Source organism: Thunnus albacares, chromosome 15, assembly GCF_914725855.1.
Source record: "Thunnus albacares chromosome 15, fThuAlb1.1, whole genome shotgun sequence".
Taxonomy (NCBI): domain Eukaryota; kingdom Metazoa; phylum Chordata; class Actinopteri; order Scombriformes; family Scombridae; genus Thunnus; species Thunnus albacares.
Genome location: NC_058120.1, coordinates 27772493 through 27800097, shown reverse-complemented (window position 1 = coordinate 27800097; position 27605 = coordinate 27772493). Strand labels below are relative to the sequence as shown.

Sequence of the window (27605 nt, the reverse complement as noted above, 5' to 3'; positions counted from 1 at the left end):
TAGGCTTACGTTTTACATGTGTATTTTGCAAGTGACGTTACCAATGTATAGGCTACAATGCAGAGAGACTGATTGGGTACTTTCCTGCATTTCAGGAGAAAACAGCAGCTCTCTTGGCAGTGGCTGAGAGTTCACTTTTGTGTTTTTATTTGGTAAGTAACCACAATTGACTTTGAACCAAATATCAAAGTACAACTTGGGTTCCTGTTTAGTTTCGTCTTCGTGCATTTTTATTTTTTTTGTTTTCCCCTGAGGGAGAACCATTTATATCTAGGACAGAATGGGAGTAGCCTATAGTCTCCCGTGTTTCTCATCACTTTCTGATAAGCGCTTGACTGGATTCCCACAGGACTGTCTTCCACCTCAAAGGTAAAGGTGTTTTATACTTTGACAAGTCATTTGAAACGCATCCTCAGTGTATCATTTTTCAACGTCTCAACATGTAGTGGATGTCTTGTGTTAGTTTTAATAGTCTAACCTGTGTTCGTGTTCAAAGGGTGTTTTTCCAACTGCCCTCCAAGTGAACGCGCACTCACTTCAAGCTACGAGCCACTCGCGATGTCTGCGTGCTACACTTCTGTTTAAATATGTTTACCGAAAGCAGTCTTATTATCTTCAGTTTAGTGCAGGATGAATGAATAATGGAAGAATAGTAAATCGGGAGGGAGATATTTTTATGAGAGATTTCGTTTCACTAAACGAAATTCAAGTCCCCTCTTAGGCAATATTGAACAATTCAAATTGCGACACAAATAAAATCTCTTTGCTTACACATCTGAATCCTATTTGTCACTAGTGGCAACAGGGGAGAGACTGAGGGGGAGTCATATTTTGTTGTGTTAGTTTTTACACTTAACAAAATCTGAATTTGGGAAAGACAAACCAACAAGATAACGTTGGTTTACAGCCAAACCGCCAATTTGGTGTCCGGCTGGGTTTGATTTACACATAGATGGAGAATAATGTGATAAAAATATTAATCGGCATTTAATCAGCAACTGATGATTATTTATATGGAGGATTTTAACGGCCGAAATATATGAATAAATAAATAATTATATAATTTAGCGCTTAAAAAATAAATAAACATATAATTATATAATAAAATGCTTAAATAAATGAATACATAAATAATTATGTAATTTAATGCCCAATTGTCACCATAAATAAATCACAAATTAAATGAGACATTAAATATATAAATGTTACATATATTTTTGTATTTATTTATTCATTTATATATTCATATTTTATTATTGATTGTTATTAATAATTAAGTGAATAAAATGTGAAAATAGGTCCCAGAGAAAAGCAGCAAAGAAGCTGTAACCTACAAATATACTACGAGCTAATCACTTAATTCTGTAATTTTCAATATTTCATCCACAGATTCATTTATAAAGTGTCTGACTTAATGCAGATGTGACTTCAACCGCATGTATCCTAGGTAACAAAGTTTCCAACTTTCATCTAGCTCCTAGCAACACGAAACCGCTGTGACAGGGCATGTCGCCTAACGTCAGTCACGTACAGAAAGAGAGGAAGTTTTCATGAATCTGATCTGGCAAGCTGTCAGCAGGTTATGTTACGAGTTTCGGCTTAAACTGGCTATAAAAAGTGTTAATTTGCTGTAAACTCCATTTAACACTGCTGATACTGCAGCTATTAGAACACCAATTAGAAAATCGATTGGTCTTTTATCATACTTACCATTGTTTGATATATCGTATTATAAATTTGTAATGGTGCAATAGGTTAGGGTTACTTGTGGGATGGGATTTGGTCAAAATACATCAAGCTGTATTTCAAATAAAAATTTAAAAAAACTAATAAAAACTAAAAAGTAATGAAAATAATACTTTGAACAAAAGAAAAATCAACAACTGATTAGTCTCTTATCACAGACAATATTCAATCTATAAAATTTATCTCACTTTGATTTGGCCAAAAACTTTCCACTTATCCCTCATTACGGGACAGAGTCAGACCTAAATGCACCTCTTGAGGATAATATTTAAATCTGCTGCATCAAGTTTAAGAGCTCTGAATGTGGGAGGTATTGAGTGGCAAAATAAATATATTAATTTACACAATCAGCAATTTTATGCCAGCATTCCTCTCTCGCCTTATTTGCAGCAACAATATTGCCTTTTGCTGTGATAATGTATTTATATTCTTCATAGTTCTCCGTAATAATGACCTGCTCCTCCTGACTGAAGTAGGAGGAAGTAGGAAATAGGAAATAGTGATGCACCAAATGCCCCTTTTTACACGTTTATAACCACTGCCGTGATACCACTTATCTCTGAGTACGAGTTTAGGGTTTGTCGAGCCGGCTCACTCAAAGAAAGCCTGGGTGTGTTGAACTTGATTCATAGTACATCCCTCAGGTGTTTTTCAGCATTCTACATCTTTCCTGGTCTTTTGTTGCCTCTGTCCCAACTTTTTTGAAAGGTGTTGCTGACTTCAAATTCAGAATAAACATATATTTACAAAAATCTATAAAGTTGATATGGTAAAACATTAAATATATGGTCTTTATACTGTTTTCAATTGAATATATGTCAAAAAAAAGCAAATGATCGCATTCTGTTTTATTTATGTTTTACACAACGTCCCAACTTTTTTGGAATCTGAGATTGTATGTATGACGTCATGAAACTTGTTCAAACACCGAAGTAGGTTCCTTACTGGCAGAACACATATGGTTTTTATGCTTGTTACTTGTAGGTGGGGCTGGTTTACAGTTGATATCCAGCAGACAGTCTTTATGAACAAATCCAAGTAAATACGGCAGGTGAGCAAACGTTCAGCAACAGGAGATCAGTGAGGAGCAGTAAAAGCCCCAGGAGAACAAATATTTTTCTTAGGAGACATTTTGGCTAATCTGTGTGTGTACCTTGGCAACATCCCATTCCGGTGTTCCAGTGCAAAAGTCTTATTAATGTGCTTGTTGCCAATTCAGATTGAAATTAGCACAGCATGAAAAAATGTAATGGCCTGCATTCCTGTGGACGTGTTTCAACATGTACTGCTTTGATCTTGAAATATTTGTACTTGTACTTTGGGTTTTAAAAGGTGGGCAGCCAACACTCTTGTACAAGAGTGAAGTTTAGATGGTGGAGCATGCATATAAATAATGTCACCATAGTTCAGTGCAGATAAGATTGTTTGTTGTACATGTTCAAACAAATCTGTATCATCAAAACTCTTCAAAATGATCTGACTATACTGAACTGGAGTGGTTCAAATCAGCAAAGTGATTTGTGATTTCTACCTACAGAAGACAGGAACAGCTCTCTCGCCATGTTGAATGTGTCTGTTAACAGGTGTACAGCGATGAAGAGTCAGGGTGAGGAGACAGAGGAAGATTCCCTTCCTTCTGAAAAAACTCTGCACAGGCGACATGACAGCCAGACTAAAGCTCAGAGGTGAGATGAGGATCTCTGTTTCTGACTGTTCCCCATATCAGGGCTTAGCAGTGAAATCACTTTACCATACATATTCATATAACTCATTGTGTGTTGTGTTTAAGTCCAACTGAAATTGAGTTTCATATTTTCTGTCTACTAAAGCATACATATCTGCTCTGTAAATCACTTGTCATGTGTTCTCCTCAAAGACAAAAGTCAGAAACCAAAAGGGAGAAATGTATACTTGCAGAAGTGCCGTATTTTTTTGGTTTCATGATGGCATAAAAGGAGCATTTCTCATGTTCCCCCATATACCTTTTTTCTTCTTTTTAATAATAAAAGTTATTACTATTATACAATAAAAAAATACCAATGCATTATTTTTGAATACAGCTGCAAAGATCAGTCTTTCTTCTACACAGTATGCCCATGAAGAGTGACTGGTCAATATGCATCCAAGAATTATGTAAAAACAAGCATTATTTAGAGAAATTTTCTTTGTAGTGCTCAAAGTAGAGCTGGGCGATATGGCCTTTGGAGTCTTTATGAACAAATCCAAGTAAATACGGCAGGTGAGCAAAAGTTCAGCAACAGGAGATCAGTGAGGAGCAGTAAAAGCCCCAGGAGAACAAATATTTTTCTTAGGAGACATTTTGGCTAATCTGTGTGTGTACCTTGGCAACATCCCATTCCGGTGTTCCTGTGCAAAAGTCTTATTAATGTGCTTGTTGCCAATTCAGATTGAAATTAGCACAGCATGAAAAAATGTAATGGCCTGCATTCCTGTGGACGTGTTTCAACATGTACTGCTTTGATCTTGAAATATTTGTACTTGTACTTTGGGTTTTAAAAGGTGGGCAGCCAACACTCTTGTACAAGAGTGAAGTTTAGATGGTGGAGCATGCATATAAATAATGTCACCATAGTTCAGTGCAGATAAGATTGTTTGTTGTACATGTTCAAACAAATCTGTATCATCAAAACTCTTCAAAATAATCTGACTATACTGAACTGGAGTGGTTCAAATCAGCAAAGTGATTTGTGATTTCTACCTACAGAAGACATGAACAGCTCTCTCTCCATGTTGAATGTGTCTGTTAACAGGTGTACAGCGATGAAGAGTCAGGGTGAGGAGACAGAGGAAGATTCCCTTCCTTCTGAAAAAACTCTGCACAGGCGACATGACAGCCAGACTAAAGCTCAGAGGTGAGATGAGGATCTCTGTTTCTGACTATTCCCCATATCAGCGCTTAGCAGTGAAATCACTTTACCATACATATTCATATAACTCATTGTGTGTTGTGTTTAAGTCCAACTGAAATTGAGTTTCATATTTTCTGTCTACTAAAGCATACATATCTGCTCTGTAAATCACTTGTCATGTGTTCTCCTCAAAGACAAAAGTCAGAAACCAAAAGGGAGAAATGTATACTTGCAGAAGTGCCGTATTTTTTTGGTTTCATGATGGCATAAAAGGAGCATTTCTCATGTTCCCCCATATACCTTTTTTCTTCTTTTTAATAATAAAAGTTATTACTATTATACAATAAAAAAATACCAATGCATTATTTTTGAATACAGCTGCAAAGATCAGTCTTTCTTCTACACAGTATGCCCATGAAGAGTGACTGGTCAATATGCATCCAAGAATTATGTAAAAACAAGCATTCTTTAGAGAAATTTTCTTTGTAGTGCTCAAAGTAGAGCTGGGCGATATGGCCTTTGGAGTCAATTCATGATTTAATAGATTTTTGTATTCCTGCAAAATTCCAGTTTGATTATCAGTTTCAGCATTGACAGAGCAGAAAGGACTACACTGATCGATCCGCTCTATTTGGGTTTTTATCTGATCTTGAGTGTGAACTTCAATCTCAGCACCTACCATATGCAGTGTAAATGATTTCCTGTGTCTCTTTTAGGAAAAAGTTGAAAAGAAAAGCTTCTCCTGTACCCAGCTGTGTGTCCATGAAGAGTGATAAGTCAATGAATATCCCTTTGGCATTCAAAGCTGGAAGCTTGTCTGTTGATCAGAGGTGAGGATTAACATTGATTATGTAAGCAAAATGGTTTGTTTCTTTTCAGTAGATTCACTGGGTACAATATGGGATATCATGCTCACTGAGTTGCATCCTCTGCAATGAGGGAATTTTGTATTAAACAGACTGTAGCCTTAGATGATGCCAACCTGATTTAAGTGACTCAGACTGTTGAAGCCTGTATCAAAAGTGAAAATGGTCTTGATCTTTTGGTCATCTGCAGTCATCTGCAGTCATCTCGTCGAACTTCAAACTCAAGTTCAAACTCAGTCATTGAGTTTGAACTTGATCTCTGCAGTCTTGAAAGGACTGAAATGAACCCAGCATCATCCACGCTGATCACCAGGTTAGGCTTCACCATGTTGCCTATTTGCTGAGTGGCGAAGTCCACACCAATTGCCTTCATGTACTCATCGAAGTTCTCGCTGGCGGTCAGCCTCCAGTTTCCAACAAACTGCTCAATCATGATGGTGAAGATTTAGTTTTAGTCTGCTGCACAGAAACCACAAGATGCTCCAAAGTCACAGACAGTGTCTCCAAAGGGAGCTGTGTGAAATCTGATAAATAGCCTCAAGTGATGTCATTTTAGTCAGCATCATTTCATGGCTGAAGACTACAATTTTGAAAATGAAAAATTTGGGGGTGTGGAGTTAGAAAGAAGTGAGGTTACCAGACCTCTGTAGCCCGCTCCTCATCTCTCGTGGAGGCCAACAGCTCCAGGCTACATTAGCCACTACTAGCATGACCATGGATGAATTATAAGAGCTGGATACCGGACTAAAAATGGTGCCCATTCAGTCCTATAGGATTTGCTCATATGCCAAAAGAGGTTGTGTGGCCCACTGAATATGCACAATAGTGTTTCCCCCACTGGCCCTGCCCACGAGTTCCCACTCGGCCCATAGACTTTACATTGTGGTGACGTCACAGATTTTTAAATCACTTTTCTTGGCTCGAGGAAAGTGTTGTGGCAGAAAGAGATGGATCATAGAGGAATCAGATGGTCGAGACACAGGTGTCAGATGGGGGATCTCTTTATTCACAGCAGCCCCACTAACAACGCAGTCAGAGATATCTTCCAACGTTACAGAACGTGACATGTCTTTTTATACTGAAGACAGGTTGTGTGTGTGTATCTGTGGACAGGTTTCATCTTGTTTACCAGACTCTAACTATCCCAAAGGAGGAACTTTTCTCAATTTCACTTATCTTAAACTTTGACCAAATGTGAGTAGGTGTCTCTGCACTATGGGGACATTTCTTAATTTCGTCTCTGCACTCTGTGTACTTTGCCCCTTTCTCAATATTCCGGATGTCTCCCGTTTGTTTGGTGGGCTGACATGTTTGGCATCAGTACAAGTCATGATGACCTGGGTCGTAGTGACCTGGCTCTGAATTGCCTGCTCATTCCCCTACAAAAGTTTTACAAAAATAAAACATCCATGGATCAAAAGTTCATAAAGGAAAGAGTCATAATTGACCTTGTTTGAAGTTCAAGGTGTCCTGTCAATGGTTTTACAGACGTCTCTTTTAGAATGGTGGTCTATGGGGAAAATGCTTGTTGGGCCACAGGTGGATGTTTCATTGCAATACCGCTAGTGACCACTGGCAAAAATTGGCTGCAAGGCTGAGTGGCGGCACCCTATCCAGCCCTATCCAGCTATACATCCATGAGCACAACACATTGACATCTTGGCCAGAACTGTCAGCAGTCAAGTTGCATTCTGGGTAATGTAGGCAACAGGCTTACACAAGGAAGAAGAATTTCTGGAATGAAATAGATGAAATCTCTGGTGCGTTGATCTTGATCCTTTTTTAAGAAAAAAAAACTTCCTTCATGAGTCCAACAGTGTTTGAGGAGTGTAATGCTAAATCTGTGAAGCACTGTTTTAACAGTGTTGATCCACTATCAGTAGATCTTGAGTTTGAACTTCAATCTCAGCACCTACATTGTGCAGTGTAAATGATTTCCTGTGTTTCTTTCAGGAAAAAGTTGACAAGAGAAGCTTCTCCTGTACCCAGCTATGTGTCCATGAAGAGTGATCAGTCAATGGATATCCCTTTGTCATTCAAAGATGGAAGCTTTTCTGTTGATCAGAGGTGAAGATTAACATTGATTATGAAAGCAAAATGGTTTGTTTCCTTTCAGTAGATTCACTGGGTACAATACAGGATATCATGCCCCCTGAGTTGCATCCTCTGAAATGAGGAAATTTTGTATTAAACAGACTGTAACTTTAGATGATACCAACCTGATTTAAGTAATTCAGACTGCTGAAGCCTCATTTTAGCCTCAGCTGAACTCTGGGGTGCATATTTTCACAGAATAAGGGCTGTGGATTTGGTCCTCCATTTCTTACAGTGTAGTCTTGTTCCCAGAGAACAGCTTCAAGGCCAGTGTGGAGAGGAGGAATTGTTACAGCGATCCAGACCCATTTCCATGTACATACTGGCACATCAGTATTGTATTAATACAGACTTGAAAAAATCACCCCCTATCCTTTAAGTGTTTTTCCTGATGTTTCACATACTGTACATGTGGAAAAAGTAGTATAAAGTCTTTTGTGTCTCCAAAGGAAGCTGTGAGAACTCTGATAAATAGCCTCAAGTGATGTCACTTTAGTCAGCGTCATTTCATGGCTGAAGACTACAATTTTGAAAATGAAAAAATATGAGGGTGTGGAGTTAGAAAGAAGTGAGGTTACCAGACCTCTGTAGCCCGCTCCTCATCTCTCATGGAGGCTAACAGCTCCAGGCTGTATTAGCTGCTACTAGCATAACACACTGGGATCTTGGCCAGAACTGTCAGCGGTCAAGTTGCATCCTGGGTAATGTAGGCAACAGGTTTACACAAGGAAGAAAAATGTCTGGAATTAAAAAAGACAAAATCTCTGGTGCATTGATTTTGATCCTTTTAAAAAAAAACTTCCTTCATGAGTCCAACAGTGTTTTAGGAGTGTAATGCTAAATCTATGAAGCACTGTTTTAACATTGTTGATCCACTATCAGTAGATCTTGAGTGTGAACTTCAATCTCAGAACCTACCATATGCAGTGTAAATGATTTCCTATGTTTCTTTCAGGAAAAAGTTGAAAAGAGAAGCCTCTCCTCTACCCAGCTTGGTGTCCATGAAGAGTGACAGGTCAAGGGGTCACCCCCCTAATTTTAGAGAGAGACACTCTTCACATAAAAAGAAGTAAGCTTTTACTAACATAAAATCTTACTGCATTCATGCATTAAGTGATACTTGTCTAGGGAAGGTTTTTTTTCAGCACACATTTTTATTTTCCCAAATGTTCTTCACACACATGCAGTCACACACACAATCTGGAATGAAAAGAAAATGATGAACATATAAAAGCAAATATGAAAAAGAAGTGTAATAAAATTAACATCAATCTCAGCATCTACCATATGCAGTGCAAGTGATTTCCTGTGTTTCTTTCAGGAAAAAGTTGACAGGAGAAGCTTCTCATGTACCCAGCTTGGTGTCCATGAAGAGTGATCAGTCAAAGGGTCGTCTCATTAATTTTAGAGAGAGGCACTCCTTACATAAAAAGAAGTAAGGTTTTACTAACATAATATCTTACTGCATTCATGCTTTAAATGATACTTGTTTAGAGAATGTTTTTTTCAGCACACATTTTTATTCTCCAAGAAGTTCTTCACACACACAATCTGAAATGAAAACAAAATGATGAACATATAAAAGCAAATATGAAAAAGAAGTGTAATAAAATTAACATCAATCTCAGCATCTACCATGTGCAGTGTAAGTGATTTCCTGTGTTTCTTTCAGGAAAAAGTTGACAAGAGAAGCTTCTCCTGTACCCAGCTTGGTGTCCATGAAGAGTGATCAGTCAAAGGTTTCCCCTTTGGCATTCAAAGATGGAAGCTTTTCTGTTGATCAGAGGTGAAGATTAACATTGATTATGAAAACAAAATGGTTTGTTTCCTTTCAGTAGATTCACTGGGTACAATACAGGATATCATGCCCCCTGAGTTGCATCCTCTGAAATGAGGAAATTTTGTATTAAACAGACTGTAACTTTAGATGATACCAACCTGATTTAAGTAACTCAGACTGCTGAAGCCTCGTTTTAGCCTCAGCTGAACTCTGGGGTGCATATTTTCACAGAATAAGGGCTGTGGATTTGGTCCCCCATTTCTTACAGTGTAGTCTTGTTCCCAGAGAACAGCTTCAAGGCCAGTGTGGAGAGGAGGAATTGTTACAGCGATCCAGACCCATTTCCATGTACATACTGGCACATCAGTATTGTATTAATACAGACTTGAAAAAATCACCACCTATCCTTAAAGTGTTTTTCCTGATGTTTCACATACTGTACATGTGGAAAAAGTAGTATAAAGTCTTTTGTGTCTCCAAAGGAAGCTGTGAGAACTCTGATAAATAGCCTTAAGTGATGTCACTTTAGTCAGCGTCATTTCGGGCTGAAGACTACAATTTTGAAAATGAAAAAATGTGAGGGTGTGGAGTTAGAAAGAAGTGAGGTTACCAGACCTCTGTAGCCCGCTCCTCATCTCTCATGGAGGCTAACAGCTCCAGGCTGTATTAGCTGCTACTAGCATAACACACTGGGATCTTGGCCAGAACTGTCAGCGGTCAAGTTGCATCCTGGGTAATGTAGGCAACAGGTTTACACAAGGAAGAAAAATGTCTGGAATTAAAAAAGACGAAATCTCTGGTGCATTGATTTTGATCCTTTCAAAAAAAACTTCCTTCATGAGTCCAACAGTGTTTTAGAAGTGTAATGCTAAATCTATGAAGCACTGTTTTAATATTGTTGATCCACTATCAGTAGATCTTGAGTGTGAACTTCAATCTCAGAACCTACCATATGCAGTGTAAATGATTTCCTATGTTTCTTTCAGGAAAAAGTTGAAAAGAGAAGCCTCTCCTGTTCCCAGCTTGGTGTCCATGAAGAGTGACAGGTCAAGGGGTCACCCCCCTAATTTTAGAGAGAGACACTCCTCACATAAAAAGTAGTAAGCTTTTACTAACATGAAATCTTACTGCATTCATGCATTAAGTGATACTTGTCTAGAGAAAGTTTTTTTCAGCACACATTTTTATCACACATGATGTCACACACACAATCTGAAATGAAAAGAAAATGATGAACATATAAAAGCAAATATGAAAAAGAAGTGTAATAAAATTAGCATCAATCTCAGCACCTACATTGTGCAGTGTAAATGATTTCCTGTGTTTCTTTCAGGAAAAAGTTGACAAGAGAAGCTTCTCCTGTACCCAGCTTGGTGTCCATGAAGAGTGATCAGTCAAAGGTTTCCCCTTTGTCACTCAAAGATGGAAGCTTTTCTGTTGATCAGAGGTGAAGATTAACATTGATTATGAAAACAAAATGGTTTGTTTCCTTTCAGTAGATTCACTGGGTACAATACAGGATATCATGCCCCCTGAGTTGCATCCTCTGAAATGAGGAAATTTTGTATTAAACAGACTGTAACTTTAGATGATACCAACCTGATTTAAGTAACTCAGACTGCTGAAGCCTCGTTTTAGCCTCAGCTGAACTCTGGGGTGCATATTTTCACAGAATAAGGGCTGTGGATTTGGTCCCCCATTTCTTACAGTGTAGTCTTGTTCCCAGAGAACAGCTTCAAGGCCAGTGTGGAGAGGAGGAATTGTTACAGCGATCCAGACCCATTTCCATGTACATACTGGCACATCAGTATTGTATTAATACAGACTTGAAAAAATCACCACCTATCCTTAAAGTGTTTTTCCTGATGTTTCACATACTGTACATGTGGAAAAAGTAGTATAAAGTCTTTTGTGTCTCCAAAGGAAGCTGTGTGAACTCTGATAAATAGCCTTAAGTGATGTCACTTTAGTCAGCGTCATTTTGGGCTGAAGACTACAATTTTGAAAATGAAAAAATGTGAGGGTGTGGAGTTAGAAAGAAGTGAGGTTACCAGACCTCTGTAGCCCGCTCCTCATCTCTCATGGAGGCTAACAGCTCCAGGCTGTATTAGCTGCTACTAGCATAACACACTGGGATCTTGGCCAGAACTGTCAGCGGTCAAGTTGCATCCTGGTTAATGTAGGCAACAGGTTTACACAAGGAAGAAAAATGTCTGGAATTAAAAAAGACGAAATCTCTGGTGCATTGATTTTGATCCTTTCAAAAAAAACTTCCTTCATGAGTCCAACAGTGTTTTAGAAGTGTAATGCTAAATCTATGAAGCACTGTTTTAATATTGTTGATCCACTATCAGTAGATCTTGAGTGTGAACTTCAATCTCAGAACCTACCATATGCAGTGTAAATGATTTCCTATGTTTCTTTCAGGAAAAAGTTGAAAAGAGAAGCCTCTCCTGTTCCCAGCTTGGTGTCCATGAAGAGTGACAGGTCAAGGGGTCACTCCCCTAATTTTAGAGAGAGACACTCCTCACATAAAAAGAAGTAAGCTTTTACTAACATAAAATCTTACTGCATTCATGCTTTGAGTGATACTTGTCTAGGGAAGGTTTTTTTTCAGCACACATTTTTATCACACATGATGTCACACACACAATCTGAAATGAAAAGAAAATGATGAACATATAAAAGCAAATATGAAAAAGAAGTGTAATAAAATTAGCATCAATCTCAGCACCTACATTGTGCAGTGTAAATGATTTCCTGTGTTTCTTTCAGGAAAAAGTTGACAAGAGAAGCTTCTCCTGTACCCAGCTTGGTGTCCATGAAGAGTGATCAGTCAAAGGTTTCCCCTTTGTCACTCAAAGATGGAAGCTTTTCTGTTGATCAGAGGTGAAGATTAACATTGATTATGAAAACAAAATGGTTTGTTTCCTTTCAGTAGATTCACTGGGTACAATACAGGATATCATGCCCCCTGAGTTGCATCCTCTGAAATGAGGAAATTTTGTATTAAACAGACTGTAACTTTAGATGATACCAACCTGATTTAAGTAACTCAGACTGCTGAAGCCTCGTTTTAGCCTCAGCTGAACTCTGGGGTGCATATTTTCACAGAATAAGGGCTGTGGATTTGGTCCCCCATTTCTTACAGTGTAGTCTTGTTCCCAGAGAACAGCTTCAAGGCCAGTGTGGAGAGGAGGAATTGTTACAGCGATCCAGACCCATTTCCATGTACATACTGGCACATCAGTATTGTATTAATACAGACTTGAAAAAATCACCACCTATCCTTAAAGTGTTTTTCCTGATGTTTCACATACTGTACATGTGGAAAAAGTAGTATAAAGTCTTTTGTGTCTCCAAAGGAAGCTGTGTGAACTCTGATAAATAGCCTTAAGTGATGTCACTTTAGTCAGCGTCATTTTGGGCTGAAGACTACAATTTTGAAAATGAAAAAATGTGAGGGTGTGGAGTTAGAAAGAAGTGAGGTTACCAGACCTCTGTAGCCCGCTCCTCATCTCTCATGGAGGCTAACAGCTCCAGGCTGTATTAGCTGCTACTAGCATAACACACTGGGATCTTGGCCAGAACTGTCAGCGGTCAAGTTGCATCCTGGTTAATGTAGGCAACAGGTTTACACAAGGAAGAAAAATGTCTGGAATTAAAAAAGACGAAATCTCTGGTGCATTGATTTTGATCCTTTCAAAAAAAACTTCCTTCATGAGTCCAACAGTGTTTTAGAAGTGTAATGCTAAATCTATGAAGCACTGTTTTAATATTGTTGATCCACTATCAGTAGATCTTGAGTGTGAACTTCAATCTCAGAACCTACCATATGCAGTGTAAATGATTTCCTATGTTTCTTTCAGGAAAAAGTTGAAAAGAGAAGCCTCTCCTCTACCCAGCTTGGTGTCCATGAAGAGTGACAGGTCAAGGGGTCACCCCCCTAATTTTAGAGAGAGACACTCCTCACATAAAAAGAAGTAAGCTTTTACTAACATGAAATCTTACTGCATTCATGCATTAAGTGATACTTGTCTAGAGAAAGTTTTTTTCAGCACACATTTTTATTTTCCCAAATGTTCTTCACACAAATGCAGTCACACACACAATCTGAAATGAAAAGAAAATGATGAACATATAAAAACAAATATGAAAAAGAAGTGTAATAAAATTAGCATCAATCTCAGCATCTACCATGTGCAGTGCAAGTGATTTCCTGTGTTTCTTTCAGGAAAAAGTTGAAAAGAGAAGCTTCTCCTGTACCCAGCTTGGTGTCCATGAAGAGTGATCAGTCAAAGGGTCATCTCATTAATTTTAGAGAGAGACACTCCTTACATAAAAAGAAGTAAGGTTTTACTAACATAATATCTTACTGCATTCATGCTTTAAGTGATACTTGTTTAGAGAATGTTTTTTTCAGCACACATTTGTATTCTCCAAGAAGTTCTTCACACACACAATCTGAAATGAAAACAAAATGATGAACATATAAAAGCAAATATGTAAAGGAAGTGTAATAAAATAAGCATCAATCTCAGCATCTACCATGTGCAGTGTAAGTGATTTCCTGTGTTTCTTTCAGGAAAAAGTTGAAAAGAGAAGCCTCTCCTGTACCCAGCTGTGTGTCCATGAAAACTGATCAGTCAAAGGATATCCTTTTGGCATTCAAAGATGGAAGCTTTTCTGATGATCAGAGGTGAGGATTAATATTGATTATGAAAGCAAAATGGTTTGTTTCCTGTCAGTAGATCACTGGGTACAATATTGGATATCATGTTCACTGAGTTGCATCCTCTGCAATGACACAATTTTGTATTAAACAGACTGTAACTTTAGATGATACCAACCTGATTTAAGTAACTCAGACTGCTGAAGCCTCATTTTAGCCTCAGCTGAACTCTGGAGTGCATATTTTCACAGAATAAGGGTTGTTGATTTGGTCCCCTGTGTTAAACTCAAATATATTGCTTAATGGAGATTAAATGCATGTATTTGTGTGTAAGTCAAGACATAATAGGATCTAATAAATTCCTTCACAGAACTGAAGTTCCCCATTGTCAATCTGCTCTGCTGGATCAAATAGAGCTGGACTCTGTATTTATGGTCTGTAAATGTGCAACAATACCTTTTTCTTGTGTTTAAAAATACAAAATTTGATTACATTAATAGTAGTACTGAACTTTTCAGACCAGTAGGTCTTTAATCTGTGCAAGATGGAACTTTTCTTTGAGTTTAGTATTATATTGAATTCATGGGTTACTGTGTTCCAGCTGCTTGAGGAGAGCATTGTCACTTTTGTGAAGAATGAGCTGAAGATGTTCCAGTTAGTTCTGACTCCAGATTATGCAGAATCTTCAGAGATGCAGAGCAAGGATGAGGAAGTAATGGACATTGAAGAGGAAGAGCAGAGGAGGAGCAGCACAGAGTCATTTCTGAAGATCACACTGCACTTCCTGAAGAGACTGAAGCAGGAGGAGATGGCTGACATTCTGCAGAGCAGTAAGAGGATTTTATTACTTTTAACATGAAGGAAAGAGGAAATAGGAGATGACTGAATTTCTAAACTGTTATAAATGTGGACACTGGTTAAGGAAGTCCTGAACATGGGTTAAATTGTACAGGTCCAAATCGCTCAGGGTTCAAATCACTTCATACCAGAGCTGCATACCAATTCCTTACATTTTCAAAAATGATAATAAACCGCATAAATATAACCCATGAATAGATAATAAACTTACAAGTTATATTTGACTTGTCATCAAATATAAGCCATCTCTTCAACTATGGGGGTAATTTTGTGTCTTTAAAGAGCAGTCATAAAATATGTGAGAGCAAACCTTTTGGATTGCAATCAAAAAATATCGAATTGCACTGAAAAAATATTCACTAGCAAACAAAATATTGTTGTGATATCTGTTACATATCATTTGAGACCAAAGGACTATTTGTATTTATTATTTGCTGTTTCCATCCATGGTTGTCTCCAGCAATTTGACTGTCCTGGAAAGGTCATTGGCATCCAGCTAAAGTCTTAGCCCCTCACACTATCACTCCAAGGTTGACTGACCAATATAGACACATTGCTTACACCACATACCACGCAAACGTGCCAAACAAAAACTTTTGCACTGAGAGGTAAGCTTGTGGGAGTGCAACCAAAAATTTAGGAACTGCAAGCAAATGGAAAAACTAATTGTGATGGTTTTTGGTTTGAAATGGAAATAGTTATGATTTCACTTATTTTTATATTTGACTTCCAGAACTTTTGTTTGTCTTATTTTCTATTACTTGACTGTTTTGGTCTCAATTGATTTGTACCGGATCTCAAAACTGCTTTGCAATGCTAAAGGTTTGCTTGCTAAAACAAAATGTTAGGCTTCAGTGTATACAGTTGCATATAAAGTTTACTTGATAGGAACTGTACACCTTATGATCTTTGTGATTCTTTTTTCTGTTTAACTTAAAAACAGAGTCAGGTTATGTGATAATCAGTTATTTCAATGTAGTGATGCTGAGTTGTGTTGAGGATGCACAGATCTGGCTTTTTCTCTCAATTTCTATTAAAATACCTCAACTCAGGATGTCTGCTGATACTGAGAACCAATCCAACACCAGGGCTCTCTGTGTCACAAATGTAATGTGTGTTATTATACTGTGAGTGAAGATATATAGTGTATCAACTTCAGTTCAATAAAGAGAGCTCAATTGAAAGTGAGTAACAATATTTATTGTGGTAAGACACAAAGAAAGGTTTTGGTGTTAAGACTCCATTGATGTGAAGCATCTTCATAAAGTGTAGGCCCTTATGAAGATAGGAGATAGGACAGGATCCCTGCAGAGTCTAGACACAGGTGGTGGTGGAGTGGATACTTTTGGATGAGTCTTCCTGATCATCACGGAGGTCATGGTGGTGATAGGAGGAGGTGTGCTGTGTAATATAGGTCTGAAAGACAGAATGGCAGAATTGCAACAATATTTAAAGAATGGTATCAAGAGTCTGATTGGCTTGAGGAACACGGGTAGAAATATCATTGATCAGGTACAGTGATGCAGCAATAGAGAATGAAGGGATTTTTAAAGCATGGGAATACAGAGGTGACAGACAAAATAGAACAGGAGGAAAAAGCACCATTCACCCACTAATGAATAAAGACAGAATGTGCAGAATGTGAAGTTAGAAATCTTCCTTATTGAACATTCACCAAAGCTTCATTTAAATATTTACCTGATCTCATCTACATCTAACCACTCCACCTGTGCATGGATTTGTACCTCATAAACCAAAACTGAACAGCTGAGATTGACATATCTCCTCCACAGTGTTTTTGTTACTAATATTTACTCATAAACTCATATTGATTCTTGAAAACAAAATTCCTCTCTTTGTTTCCTACTAACATCTGTCATTCATCCTGTTTGTTGTTTTGTCAATCAGGAATGCCTGCTGTCATGTGCCAACGTAAACTCAAAGCTAATATGAAGAAGAAGTTTCAGTGCGTGTTTGAGGGGATTGCTAAGGCAGGAAATCCAACTCTTCTAAATCAAATCTACACAGAGCTCTACATCACAAAGGGAGGGACAGGAGAGGTCAATGATGAACATGAGGTCAGACAGATTGAAGCAGTGTCCAGGAAGACAGAAAGACCTGAGTCAACAATCAAATGTCAAGACATCTTTAAACAGACACCTGAAAGAGATCAACCTGTACGAACCCTTTTGACCAAGGGAGTGGCTGGCATTGGGAAAACAGTCTTAACACAGAAGTTCGCTCTCGACTGGGCTGAAGGCAAAGCTAACCACAATGTACAGTTCACATTTCCATTCACTTTCAGAGAGCTGAATTTGCTGAAAGAGAAAAAGTACAGCTTGGTGGACCTTGTTCATCAATTCTTCAATGAAACCAAAGAAGAAGCTATCTGCAGCTTTAAAGAGTTCCAAGTTGTGTTCATCTTTGATGGTCTGGATGAGTGCCGACTTCCTCTGGACTTCCGCAACAATGAGATCCTTACTGATGTTACAGAGTCCACCTCAGTGGATGTGCTGCTGACAAACCTCATCAGGGGGAAACTGCTTCCCTCTGCTCGCCTCTGGATAACCACACGACCTGCAGCAGCCAATCAGATCCCTCCTAAGTTTGTCGACATGGTGACAGAGGTGAGAGGGTTCAGTGACCCGCAGAAGGAGGAGTACTTCAGGAAGCGATTCAGAGATGAGGAGCAGGCCAGCAGAATCGTCTCCCACGTCAAGACATCACTAAGCCTCCACATCATGTGCCACATCCCAGTATTCTGCTGGATCACTGCTACAGTTCTGGAGGATGTTTTGAAGAGCAGAGAGGGAGGACAGCTGCCCAAGACCCTGACTGAGATGTACATCCACTTCCTTGTGGTTCAGTCCAAACTGAAGAATGTCAAGTATTATAGAAGAGCTGAGACAGATCCAGTCTGGAACAAAAAGAACAAGAAGATGATCATGTCTCTGGGAAAACTGGCGTTTGAGCAGCTGCAGAAAGGCAACCTGATCTTCTATGAATCAGACCTGACAGAGTGTGGCATCAATATCAGAGCAGCTTCAGTGTACTCAGGAGTTTTCACACAGGTCTTTAAAGAGGAGAGAGGGCTGTACCAGGACAAGGTGTTCTGCTTCATCCATCTGAGCGTTCAGGAGTTTCTGGCTGCTCTTCATGTCCATCTGACATTCATCAACTCTGGAGTCAATCTGTTGTCGGAAGAACAAACCGACTGTCAAAGGTCTAATGCAGTACATGAAAAATCTGACCAAAAATGCCTCCACCAAATTGCAGTGAACAAGGCCTTACAGAGTCCAAATGGACACCTGGACTTGTTCCTCCGCTTCCTTCTGGGTCTGTCACTGCAGACCAATCAGGCACTCCTACAAGGCCTGGTGACAGGATCAGGAGGAGGATCATGGACCAATCAGGAAACAATTGAGTACATCAAGAAGAAGACTGGGGAGGAATCCTCTGCAGAGAGAAAAATCAATCTGTTCTACTGTCTGAATGAGCTGAATGATCACTCGCTAGAGCTTGATATCCAGCAGTACTTGAGCTCAGGAAGTCTCACCGCAGAAAAACTCTCTCCTGCTCAGTGGTCAGCTCTAGTCTTCATCATACTGTCATCAGGAAAAGATCTGGATGTGTTTGACCTGAAGAAATACTCTGCTTCAGAGCTGGGTCTGCTGAGGCTGCTGCCAGTGGTGAAAGCCTCTACAAAATCTGTGTACGTTTATAGATACTTGGACTAATTGAATATATTTGTTATTTCTATAGTATTTTAGACATAATAATGAAAAAAGCATGGCAGTGATTAGCCATGTCACCTCACAGGAAGAGGGTCCAGAGTTTAAATCTTCCAGGATTTGGCATGTCCTTCCCGTACCTGCATGAGTTTTCTTTAGTGTCTTGTGTCCTCCCATAGTCCACACGTAGGTTAGGTGAATTGGCGACTTTAAATTGCTTGCAGGCCTGAATGGTTGTCTACTGTACGTGTTAAGGTACATTCACATTACGTCCGGAATCAACAAAATTTCCCCGTTCTCGGCCCTGATAAAGGTCTTAATGTCATGGTTTGGATGCGGGTAAAAAGTGATCGCAAACTGTAAACAGTCTATAAGAGTGACGTTACAGTTTGTAATCTGGTAATATGATGATTTACTTAAATGGTGAACACACTGGAATAATAATTCAATTTCCAACAGCACAGCAGTGTTTTTATTGGCCAAATTAGCACATCTTTCTCAAAGTTGAACAAAGGTGAACTCTGACCTGAAAATCTGCCGGAGCTGGCTGGTGATTGCACTGAAACAGGAAACGTATGCCTATATTTGCACATTGGATGGACTTCAATTGAAGTAAATGGGAAACAAATATTTTTAGGATGGAATTGTAATAACCAGACCTTTAGACTTGTGATAAATGGGCGACTTGTTCAAGGCATACCCTGCCTATTGCCCAATGTGTGAAGCAGTCAATCAGTGACTTTTAACAGGTGTTAGAAAGTAGGTTAGAAAATCAATGGATTATTGGACAGATGGGGAAAAAAGAAAAACTAACTGTTTTTTAAAATTTTTTCTTCAGGATGAGTAGCTGTAAACTGTCATGGCGAAGTTGTGATGCTCTGGCCTCAGTTCTCACCTCCCAGTCATCTAGTTTGAGAGAGCTGGATCTGAGTTACAACAATCTGCAGGATTCAGGAGTGCAGCAGCTCTCGAAAGCACTGCAGCATGCAGATTGTAGACTGGAAACTCTCAGGTTAGTCTATGTAACAATTTTTTCTTCATTGATTTAAGATATTTTCTCCATACCAATCATTCAGTACAGCATATCTGTTTATAATTGGCTCAGTCAAATTGCACTCTCACAGTGGCGGCTTTGCACAGTTGTAACTACAACTACATTCAAATTAATATGTCCCTACCCTGGTAAATAACCAGGTATAAAATTGATATTTACATTTCACTGAGCACATTTACAGGACGATGTGATTTTAGACTGAGTTATATTGTCAAGCTCTCATTTCCATGTAAGCTGAAGTTCTTGTTGACATTCTCTGTCAACCTGTCTGTCTGTCATGTCTGTCTAGACACATGATAACGGTGATGGCACTATACTATAAATGTATTATAAGCGCAGGATATCAGACTGAAAATGGCACCCATTCAGTCTAATAAGAATGGCTCGCCTGGTGCATACACCAAAAATAGTTTCTAGCTTCTGGGTTTGCTTCTGTGTTGTGCAGCCCACTGCATATGCAGAACAGTGTTTCTCCCACTGGCCCCACCCATGAGTTTCCACTTTTTTTAACAGATTCAGCACAGGCCCCCATGCTGGGCCTTCCCACACTGGACCAGTCTTTACACCCTCTCAGGCCCTGTTTATACCTGGTATTAACATGCGTCTCTGGTGATCTGATCACAAGTGGACAGCTTTAAGTACACCTGTTTACACCTGGCATTAACATGCGTCCTGAGTGACCACTTGTGATCGGATCTCACTTCCCCGCTCTATATGCAAATAACATGGACATTATTTCCATTTGCAGAGAGCGAGAGAGAGAGAGAGAGAGCTGTGCGGATTTACGCACGAGACACAGCAGCATAAGGAAAGGATCGGTCAGGATCTAATGTTAATAATGTTCTGTTTTCTTCTACACATCCAATGGGTCAGCTGTTACATGCTGTTCATACTGTTTAGAGTAAAGCAGTCGCCCTCCTAATAAATTCTGAACTCCATTATGTTGAGCAGCGCAGCAAAATTAAAAACTGTAGTTAACTTGACAGGACAGAAGAAACTATCCAGCAATATTTGGCTTCTGAAATATTTTTACATACAAGCAAAAATTAAGTTAGTTTCTTTTTAGTTTAATTACTATTCTAATTGTTGATTTGAAGAGGGAAACCAGTTAGGGGAACGGGAAAAACAGGAAAAAATGGGAGGTGGATTACTATTCTGCCCTTGCAGATGCACCATACTGCATAGGTAGACAGATAGCTAACACAAGACTCAGTAAGCTGTGCTTCATGTTGAGTGTGATTTATTGAAGCTTGAGATTTTAAAACTGCAGTCACAAACACAAGAATACATAATATGTCACACAGTTGCAATGAAATATGTGCAACAATATTATAACAATTTTCTTCTTCACAAGCTTCCAAGTGAGGTAACAGTTAGCCTATACAACTTACACAGACCAACCAACATAAATTTGCATTAATGTGTTAACTTAAAATGCAGCCTATGTTAGAGATTAGTTTTGATTATTAACTCAGCAGCTTGTTAACTCTTCTCATAAACAACAACAAATCCTCTTAACAGTGTTTCTGAAGCACATGACTAAATTACAAAGGTAGGTAACTGTGCTCACAGACAGATCTACTCCAAGGATCAAATGAAAAACTCTTTGGGGCTGCACAGAGCCTGCATGTGTGCTGCTTGGCTGTGCTGTGTAAACTAAAAAACAACATGGAAGATACAGCACCTTTGAAATAACCTTGAAAGCACAGTACCTCAACCTGCCTGAAGGTGTCACTGATTTATAACAAACACGGACTAGTGTCAGAACAATTGCATTTTTCAATTCACATGAAAAACAAAATGATTTGTTTATCCTGTTATCAAACAAGTTGAACACAGCTTTGGACCAGGAGGCAGCAATGCAATTCCCTGCCTAGTCTGCCAGAAAATAGAGGACATCAGTGAGTAGGTGGTCCTTCAATGTGGTCAAGGATGCATTGCGATTACACTACTAAAAGAATGTGGCCACATGTGGCCCAGACCACCTCCCAATGTGGTCTGAGTGATCGGATCTCAATCCGTCCTCAATGCGTCTTGGGTGCATCTACATCTGTATTTAGAGCTGTCCACTTGTGATCGGATCACCTGAGATGGATGTTAATACCAGGTGTAAACAATGCCTCAGACACCAATTCAAACTTTGTTTTTCTCCCATCCCCCATTGCTGAGCACCCCTGACCACATCTGCCCAACTGCACTCTCCACAGTGATATGCAGACCTGCAATTCTGCCTTTTAATTTATTGTCATTTGTTGTTATATGTTATTGCTATCTATCTGTCTGTCTGTCTGTCTGTTGTTCTGTCGATCGGTCTAATCTATCTAATCTGTCTGTCTGTCTAATCTATCTATCTATTCTATATCTATTGCTTCCTCAGGTTGACAGGCTGCACACTTTCAGAGGGAAGTTATAAAGCTCTGGCTGCAGTTCTCAGCTCCCAGTCCTCCAGTCTGAGGAATTTGGATGTGAGTAACAACCACATGCGTGATTCAGACGTGAAGCTGCTCTCTGATGGACTGAGGAGTCCACACTGTAAACTGGAGAATCTCAGGTTAGAGCAGTTTATGATGCTTTTGTATAACAGTGTTCTGCAACAATGGTATTGCCTGTTCTCTTTGTGTTTTGTCTTAAATGTTTACATTGATCAAATTACATTGAAGAAAGCCTTCATATTCCAGCTTTTTACAAAATTTCATCTTTATCTATGTGATGCCCTGATAATCTGAAGTTGTATTTCTGTAAGTATCTTTTAGAATCTTTGCAGCAGAAAAACAGTAGACCTGTCTTTGTCCAGAGAAAGTTACTCTTGAAACCTTAATACCTAAAATACAAAATGTCTCCATCTTATCAGGTTGGATCAGACCTACCTTAGAGGGAACTGTTGTCAAGAGTTCTCATCCATTCTGAGTGCTCAGTCTTGTAGTCTGAGGAAACTGGATCTGAGTAACAATGACCTGCAGGATTTAGGAGTAAAACTGCTGTCAGCTGGACTTGGGAGTCCACACTGTAAACTGGAGTCTCTTGGGTAAGCATTCATCAGTGTGTTAGACAGGTAAAATGATCCTGTTAATTCTCATACAGCTAATGTGGATCTTCAAGTAATGCTGAGTTCACACTGAACAATTGTAGCCCTGATTTTCCACTCGATAACAGTTTTTAGAGATTGTTGGCAAATGCCCCAGATCAGAGGCAAATCGGCGTTCACTCGGCACTTGATCGCTATGTGTGAACAGTTCAAAGACGGGATTTAATGGACTCGCTGATGAATGGCAGACGCTAGAAAGATATCAAGCAAGATAAATATCTGGACCTGTGGACGAATCCAAATCATGTACTATGAAAAGTGTTGTGACTGGCAGTGAGGATGGCAATGAGCTAAAGCCAATGAGAGTGGAAGACATGGGGTGAGGGGAAATATTTCCTGTGTCACTTCTTGCGTGTTTTCGTGACAAAACGTAGTTTGGAGACCAGACAGATGCGTCAGGGATTCCTCCTGGTGAAAGATCTCATATTGTGATCATCGGCGATCAGTCATGTAGTGTGTAAACCAAACGACTTCAACATTTACAATTACAAGACAGAACGTTGTGTAGTGTGAACAGTACAGCAATCTGATGATTTTGAAAATCATGTAGTGTGTGCTTAGCATTAGAGTTTTGAATTATTATTTGTGGATGATATAACATAAAATTTCATACATGTTATGTTTAAATGTTATATGTAATTATAATAACCAGGTTTCCATCAAAATGTAGCACAGATTTCAATGAAATTTCCAGTTGATCTGCAAAAGAAAAAGCAAATTGATACTTATTGCCATCCACTGCTGTTTTGCAAATATTAAGAGTTGGACTCATAAAGATAAACAGTTGTTGGCACTAATTGAAACCATTAAAACACTGAAGAAGAAGAGAATGCAAGACATAATTGAAACAGTGCGAGTTGCAAAGTGGGAGGGTCCGCTAATTCTGAAAGTGTTTTTTATTCATTCCTCAGTCGATCTCCTCAATGTTACTGAACACAGAAACTCAGGACTCTCTCAGATAACGTAATGGTCATATAGGATTGTATTATGACCACCAGTTATAATTATTTCAACTTTGTTTCTGAAAAATCACATTTTGTCCCTGATTTTGACAGTTTTATTGACAGTTGACTTAAAAATAACTTTTAAATATGCATTTCATTCGTTAGTGACTTTGTCTCAACACATATAGGCTACATGTTGAGAAAGAGAGGGACAGTCATTTTTCTGTCTGTGCTGTTGAAATTGAAAATACCAGAAAGAACTTTAAAGATTCTGTCACAAATTGATTCAGGACATCTGAAAGTGGACTAAATAAAAATACAGAATTGATAATTAATTCATCTATTCAAATTGGAGTCTGTCACTGTTTCCCCTAGATTTTAACTGCATTAACTGCAGAATAGTATGCTCAGATTAAGTAAGGTGTGTTTGTATTGTGTGTGTGTGTTTTATAGGTTGTCAGGCTGTCTGATCACAGAGGATGGCTGTTCTTCTCTGGTCTCAGCTCTAAACTCCAACCCTTCGCACCTGAGAGAACTGGACCTGAGCTACAATCATCCAGGAGTATCAGGACTGTTGATGCTGACTGCTGGTCAAAAGAATCAACACTGGAGACTGGAAACTCTCAGGTATGTAGAGGCTTGCTGTCAGGTGCAGTCCATTTCTGATAGAGGCATAAGAGCTGCAGTTGCAATCTGTGTGGCTGAATTATACTTCTCTGTCCAAGTGTTTCGTTCCTTGTATAATGGTTCCATGTACATGGCTCTCAAACTGTTGTGATGGTCAGGAAAATTCATTGTCATTGCAACAACAGATAGTATGGAGTAAGTGAATTTGGCAAAGAAAATACTATTACACTTGAACAGAATTGCTATAATGAAAAAATTAGATAAAAATAAGTATTTTTTATCCTACAACATTGACAGTTCCCCCTATGCCCCAAGGGGCAAGGTTTTTGGTACTGACTGATGATGTCAGTACTGGTAATTTGATCTGTGTGGCAAGCAAAGAAATTTCAGTTTGCACTTTTATGGTGTGACTGGAACCTCAGGCTGATGACTACAGGCAAGGTCTTGAAATTAAGTTTCTGAGCATGGTTACTCAATGATACTTTGACGGATAGAGGTGACACATATCATTGGAGAGGTTAGACTGTGTTGTTTCTAACCCTGTGTTTGATTTTGATGTGTTTAGTAGTTCCGTAATTAAGATGAAAAGGAAGAGTTGATGTTGGCTGCAAGTTGTGTCTTAATATGGATGTTGTTGTATAGTACCAGTCAAAAGTTTGGAAACACCTACTGATTCAAGGATTTTTCATTATTTTTACTATTTTCTACATTGTAGAACAATACTGAAGATATCAAAACTATGAAATAACACAAACTAAAATATGTTATATGTCATATTTTAGATTCCTCAAAGAAGCCACTGTTTGCCTTGACAGATTTGCACACTATTGGCAATATCTTAACCAGCTTCATTAGGTATTCACCTGGAATGGTTTTCAATTAACAGGTGCATCTTGTCAAAAGTTAATCAGAGGAATCTCTTGTGTTCTTAATGCATCTGAAACCATCTGTTTTGCTGAGGTAGTGTTGTATTTGAATACTATAGTAATCCATATTATGGCAAGAACCACTCAACTAAGTAAAGAGAAACGAAGGTCCATCATAACTTTAAGACATGAATGTCAATCAATCCAGAAAATTTCAAGGACTGAAAGTTTCTTCTTGCAGTCACAAAAACCATCAAACACTACAATGAAACTGGCTCTCATGAGGATCGCCTCAGGAAAGGAAGTCCAAGAGTTACCACTGCTGCAGGGAAGTTCATTAGAGTTACCAGCATCAGAAATCGCCAATTAACGGCACCTGAGATTAGAGCCCACGTTAATGCTTCCCAGAGTTCAAGTGGCAGACACATCTCAACATCAACTGTTCCGATGAGACTGTGTGAATCAGGCCTTCGTGTTCCAGTTGCTGCAAAGAAACCACTGCTGAGGGAGACCAATAATGAGGAGAATTGCATGGGCCAAGAAACACCAGTAATGGACATTAGACAAGGGGAAATCTGTTCTTTGTTCTGATGAGTCAAAATTTGAGAGTTTTGGTTCCAAATGCTGTGTCCTTGTGAGATTCAGAGAAGGTGAATAGATGGTATCTGCATGTGTAGTTTCCACCGTGAAGCATGGAGGAGGAGGTGAGATGGTAAATGGAGGCTTTGCTGGTGACACTGTTGGTGATTTATTCAGAATTCAAGGCACACTCAAACAGTATACTACCACAATATCCTGTAGTGACACACCATCCCATCTAGTTTGCCCTTAGTGGGGCCATCATTTGTTTTTTAACTGGACAATGACCCACAACACACCTCCAGGCTGTGTAAGGGCTATCTGGCCAAGGAGAGTGACGGAGTGCTGCATCACATGACCTGGCCTCCGCAATCACCTGACCTTAACCCAACTGAGATGATTTGGGATGAGTTGGACTGCAGCGTGAAGGAAAAGCAGCCAACAAGTGCTTAGCATACTGTACTCCCTCAAGACTGTTGGAAAACCATCCCAGGTGACAACCTCATGAAGCTGGTTGAGAGAATGCCAACAGTGTGCAAAGCTGTCATTGAAGCTAAAGGTGGCTACTTTGTGGAATCTAAAATATGAAAGATATTTTGGTTTGTTTCAAACATTTTTTCTTACTAAATGATTCCATATGTGTTGTTTTATAGTTTTGATGTCTTCAGTATTTTTTTTTTTACAATGCAGAGAATAGTAGAAATAAAGAAAAACCCTTGAAAAAGCAGGTATGTCCAAACTTTTGACTGGAACTGTATGTATGTAATGTAATGTTTCATGCACTGATGTAAGACAAATACAGTATACAGTACAAGGTAATAGTATGTGGACAAGCAATTTAAAGACATTACCCCAACGCCTAATCTTTCTCCTTTCAGTGTGGACAATTGTGGAGTCCAATGGTTGAAACCAGGTCTGAGGAAGTGTAAGTGTATTTTCATTTTTATTTATGAACACAGTATGACACACAGTCAACTCTTAAGCAGGAAATTTGATCTCAAATCAGAAATATGTGTTGTAAGAATAAACACTGGCATCTCATGTCATCATTAAAATTGAAATTGAAAATTAATGATCAATCTGTTGACCAATAATTTAATGATTTATAAACTGCTGTTCTTCTGTGTACTCATCTCTCCATCAGATGCCTGTGAGCTAACGCCAGACCTAAACACATCACACAGAAACCTCTTGCTCTCTGGGGAAAGAATTTTGAAAAAGATTGATGAGGAGCAACCATATGCTGATCACGAGGAGAGATTTGACTGCTGTCAAGTGCTGTGCCAAAAAGGTCTGAGTGGCCGCTGTTACTGGGAGGTTGAGTGGGAAGGACTGGTTGATATAGCAGTGACTTACAAGGGAATCAGAAGGAGAGGAAACAGCGCTGACTGCAGGTTTGGAGGGAATGACAAGTCCTGGAGTCTTTGTTGCTGTGGTGGTGGTTACTCTGTCTGGCACAATAACAGAAAAAATGTCATACACCCATCTCGGTCCTCTGCCTTTGACAGAGTAGCAGTGTACCTGGACTGGCCTGCTGGCACTCTGTCCTTCTATGGTGTCTTCCATGACACACTGATCCACCTCCACACCATCAGCTACACATTCACTGAACCCCTTTACCCTGGGTTTGGAGTAGGGTCCTCAGTGTCTCTGTGCCAGCTATAAGAAGGAATGTATGAGGGAAAGTGAATGAGAAGAGTTCAGAGACATGAACTCTTGTTACAAAAAACAAGCTCCCCCAAAAGTTCAATGAGTTAAAGTAAAGTTAAAGGGGACCTATTATGCTCATTTCCAGCTCTATATTTTTATACTGGGACTCCACTAGAGTAGCTT

General features: G+C 39.1%; 1 protein-coding gene and 3 long non-coding RNA genes across 6 annotated transcripts; all 4 read left to right on the top strand.

The window, feature by feature from the left end:
- Positions 1–4521: 4521 nt before the first annotated feature.
- On the top strand, positions 4522–27605 carry LOC122998675 (NACHT, LRR and PYD domains-containing protein 3-like). Of its 3 annotated transcripts, XM_044375638.1 has the most exons (13): positions 12222–12245; positions 13226–13339; positions 13591–13704; positions 13942–14055; positions 14399–14462; positions 14630–14858; positions 16795–18598; positions 19456–19629; positions 22049–22222; positions 22523–22696; positions 24154–24327; positions 26651–26697; positions 26917–27605. In XM_044375638.1, exons 2-13 carry the CDS (start codon positions 13272–13274, stop codon positions 27435–27437), a joined length of 3657 nt encoding a protein of 1218 aa, XP_044231573.1. In that variant the 5' UTR covers positions 12222–12245; positions 13226–13271; the 3' UTR covers positions 27438–27605. The 3 variants fall into 3 exon arrangements, with proteins under 3 accessions (XP_044231574.1, XP_044231573.1, XP_044231575.1); XM_044375640.1 differs by lacking the exon at positions 13591–13704; XM_044375639.1 differs by lacking the exons at positions 12222–12245; positions 13226–13339; positions 13591–13704 and adding an exon at positions 4522–4619.
- Positions 7441–9300, top strand: LOC122998681. Its single transcript, XR_006407480.1, has 3 exons — positions 7441–7549; positions 8532–8645; positions 9249–9300. It is a non-coding gene; the product is annotated as an uncharacterized LOC122998681 (long non-coding RNA).
- Positions 9321–10743, top strand: LOC122998679. The gene is made up of 3 exons (XR_006407478.1): positions 9321–9362; positions 10343–10456; positions 10690–10743. It is a non-coding gene; the product is annotated as an uncharacterized LOC122998679 (long non-coding RNA).
- Positions 10774–12198, top strand: LOC122998680. Its single transcript, XR_006407479.1, has 3 exons — positions 10774–10803; positions 11784–11897; positions 12132–12198. It is a non-coding gene; the product is annotated as an uncharacterized LOC122998680 (long non-coding RNA).

Bases quoted from the DNA above. Each gene is read 5' to 3' on its own strand.
- LOC122998675 (XM_044375638.1), top strand. From the start codon at position 13,272: ATGAAGAGTGACAGGTCAAGGGGTCACCCCCCTAATTTTAGAGAGAGA. The intron at 14,056-14,398 runs GTGAGGATTAAT...ATTCCTTCACAG, and splicing joins AGCTTTTCTGATGATCAGAG to AACTGAAGTTCCCCATTGTC. The intron at 22,697-24,153 runs GTAAGCATTCAT...TGTGTTTTATAG, and splicing joins TGTAAACTGGAGTCTCTTGG to GTTGTCAGGCTGTCTGATCA.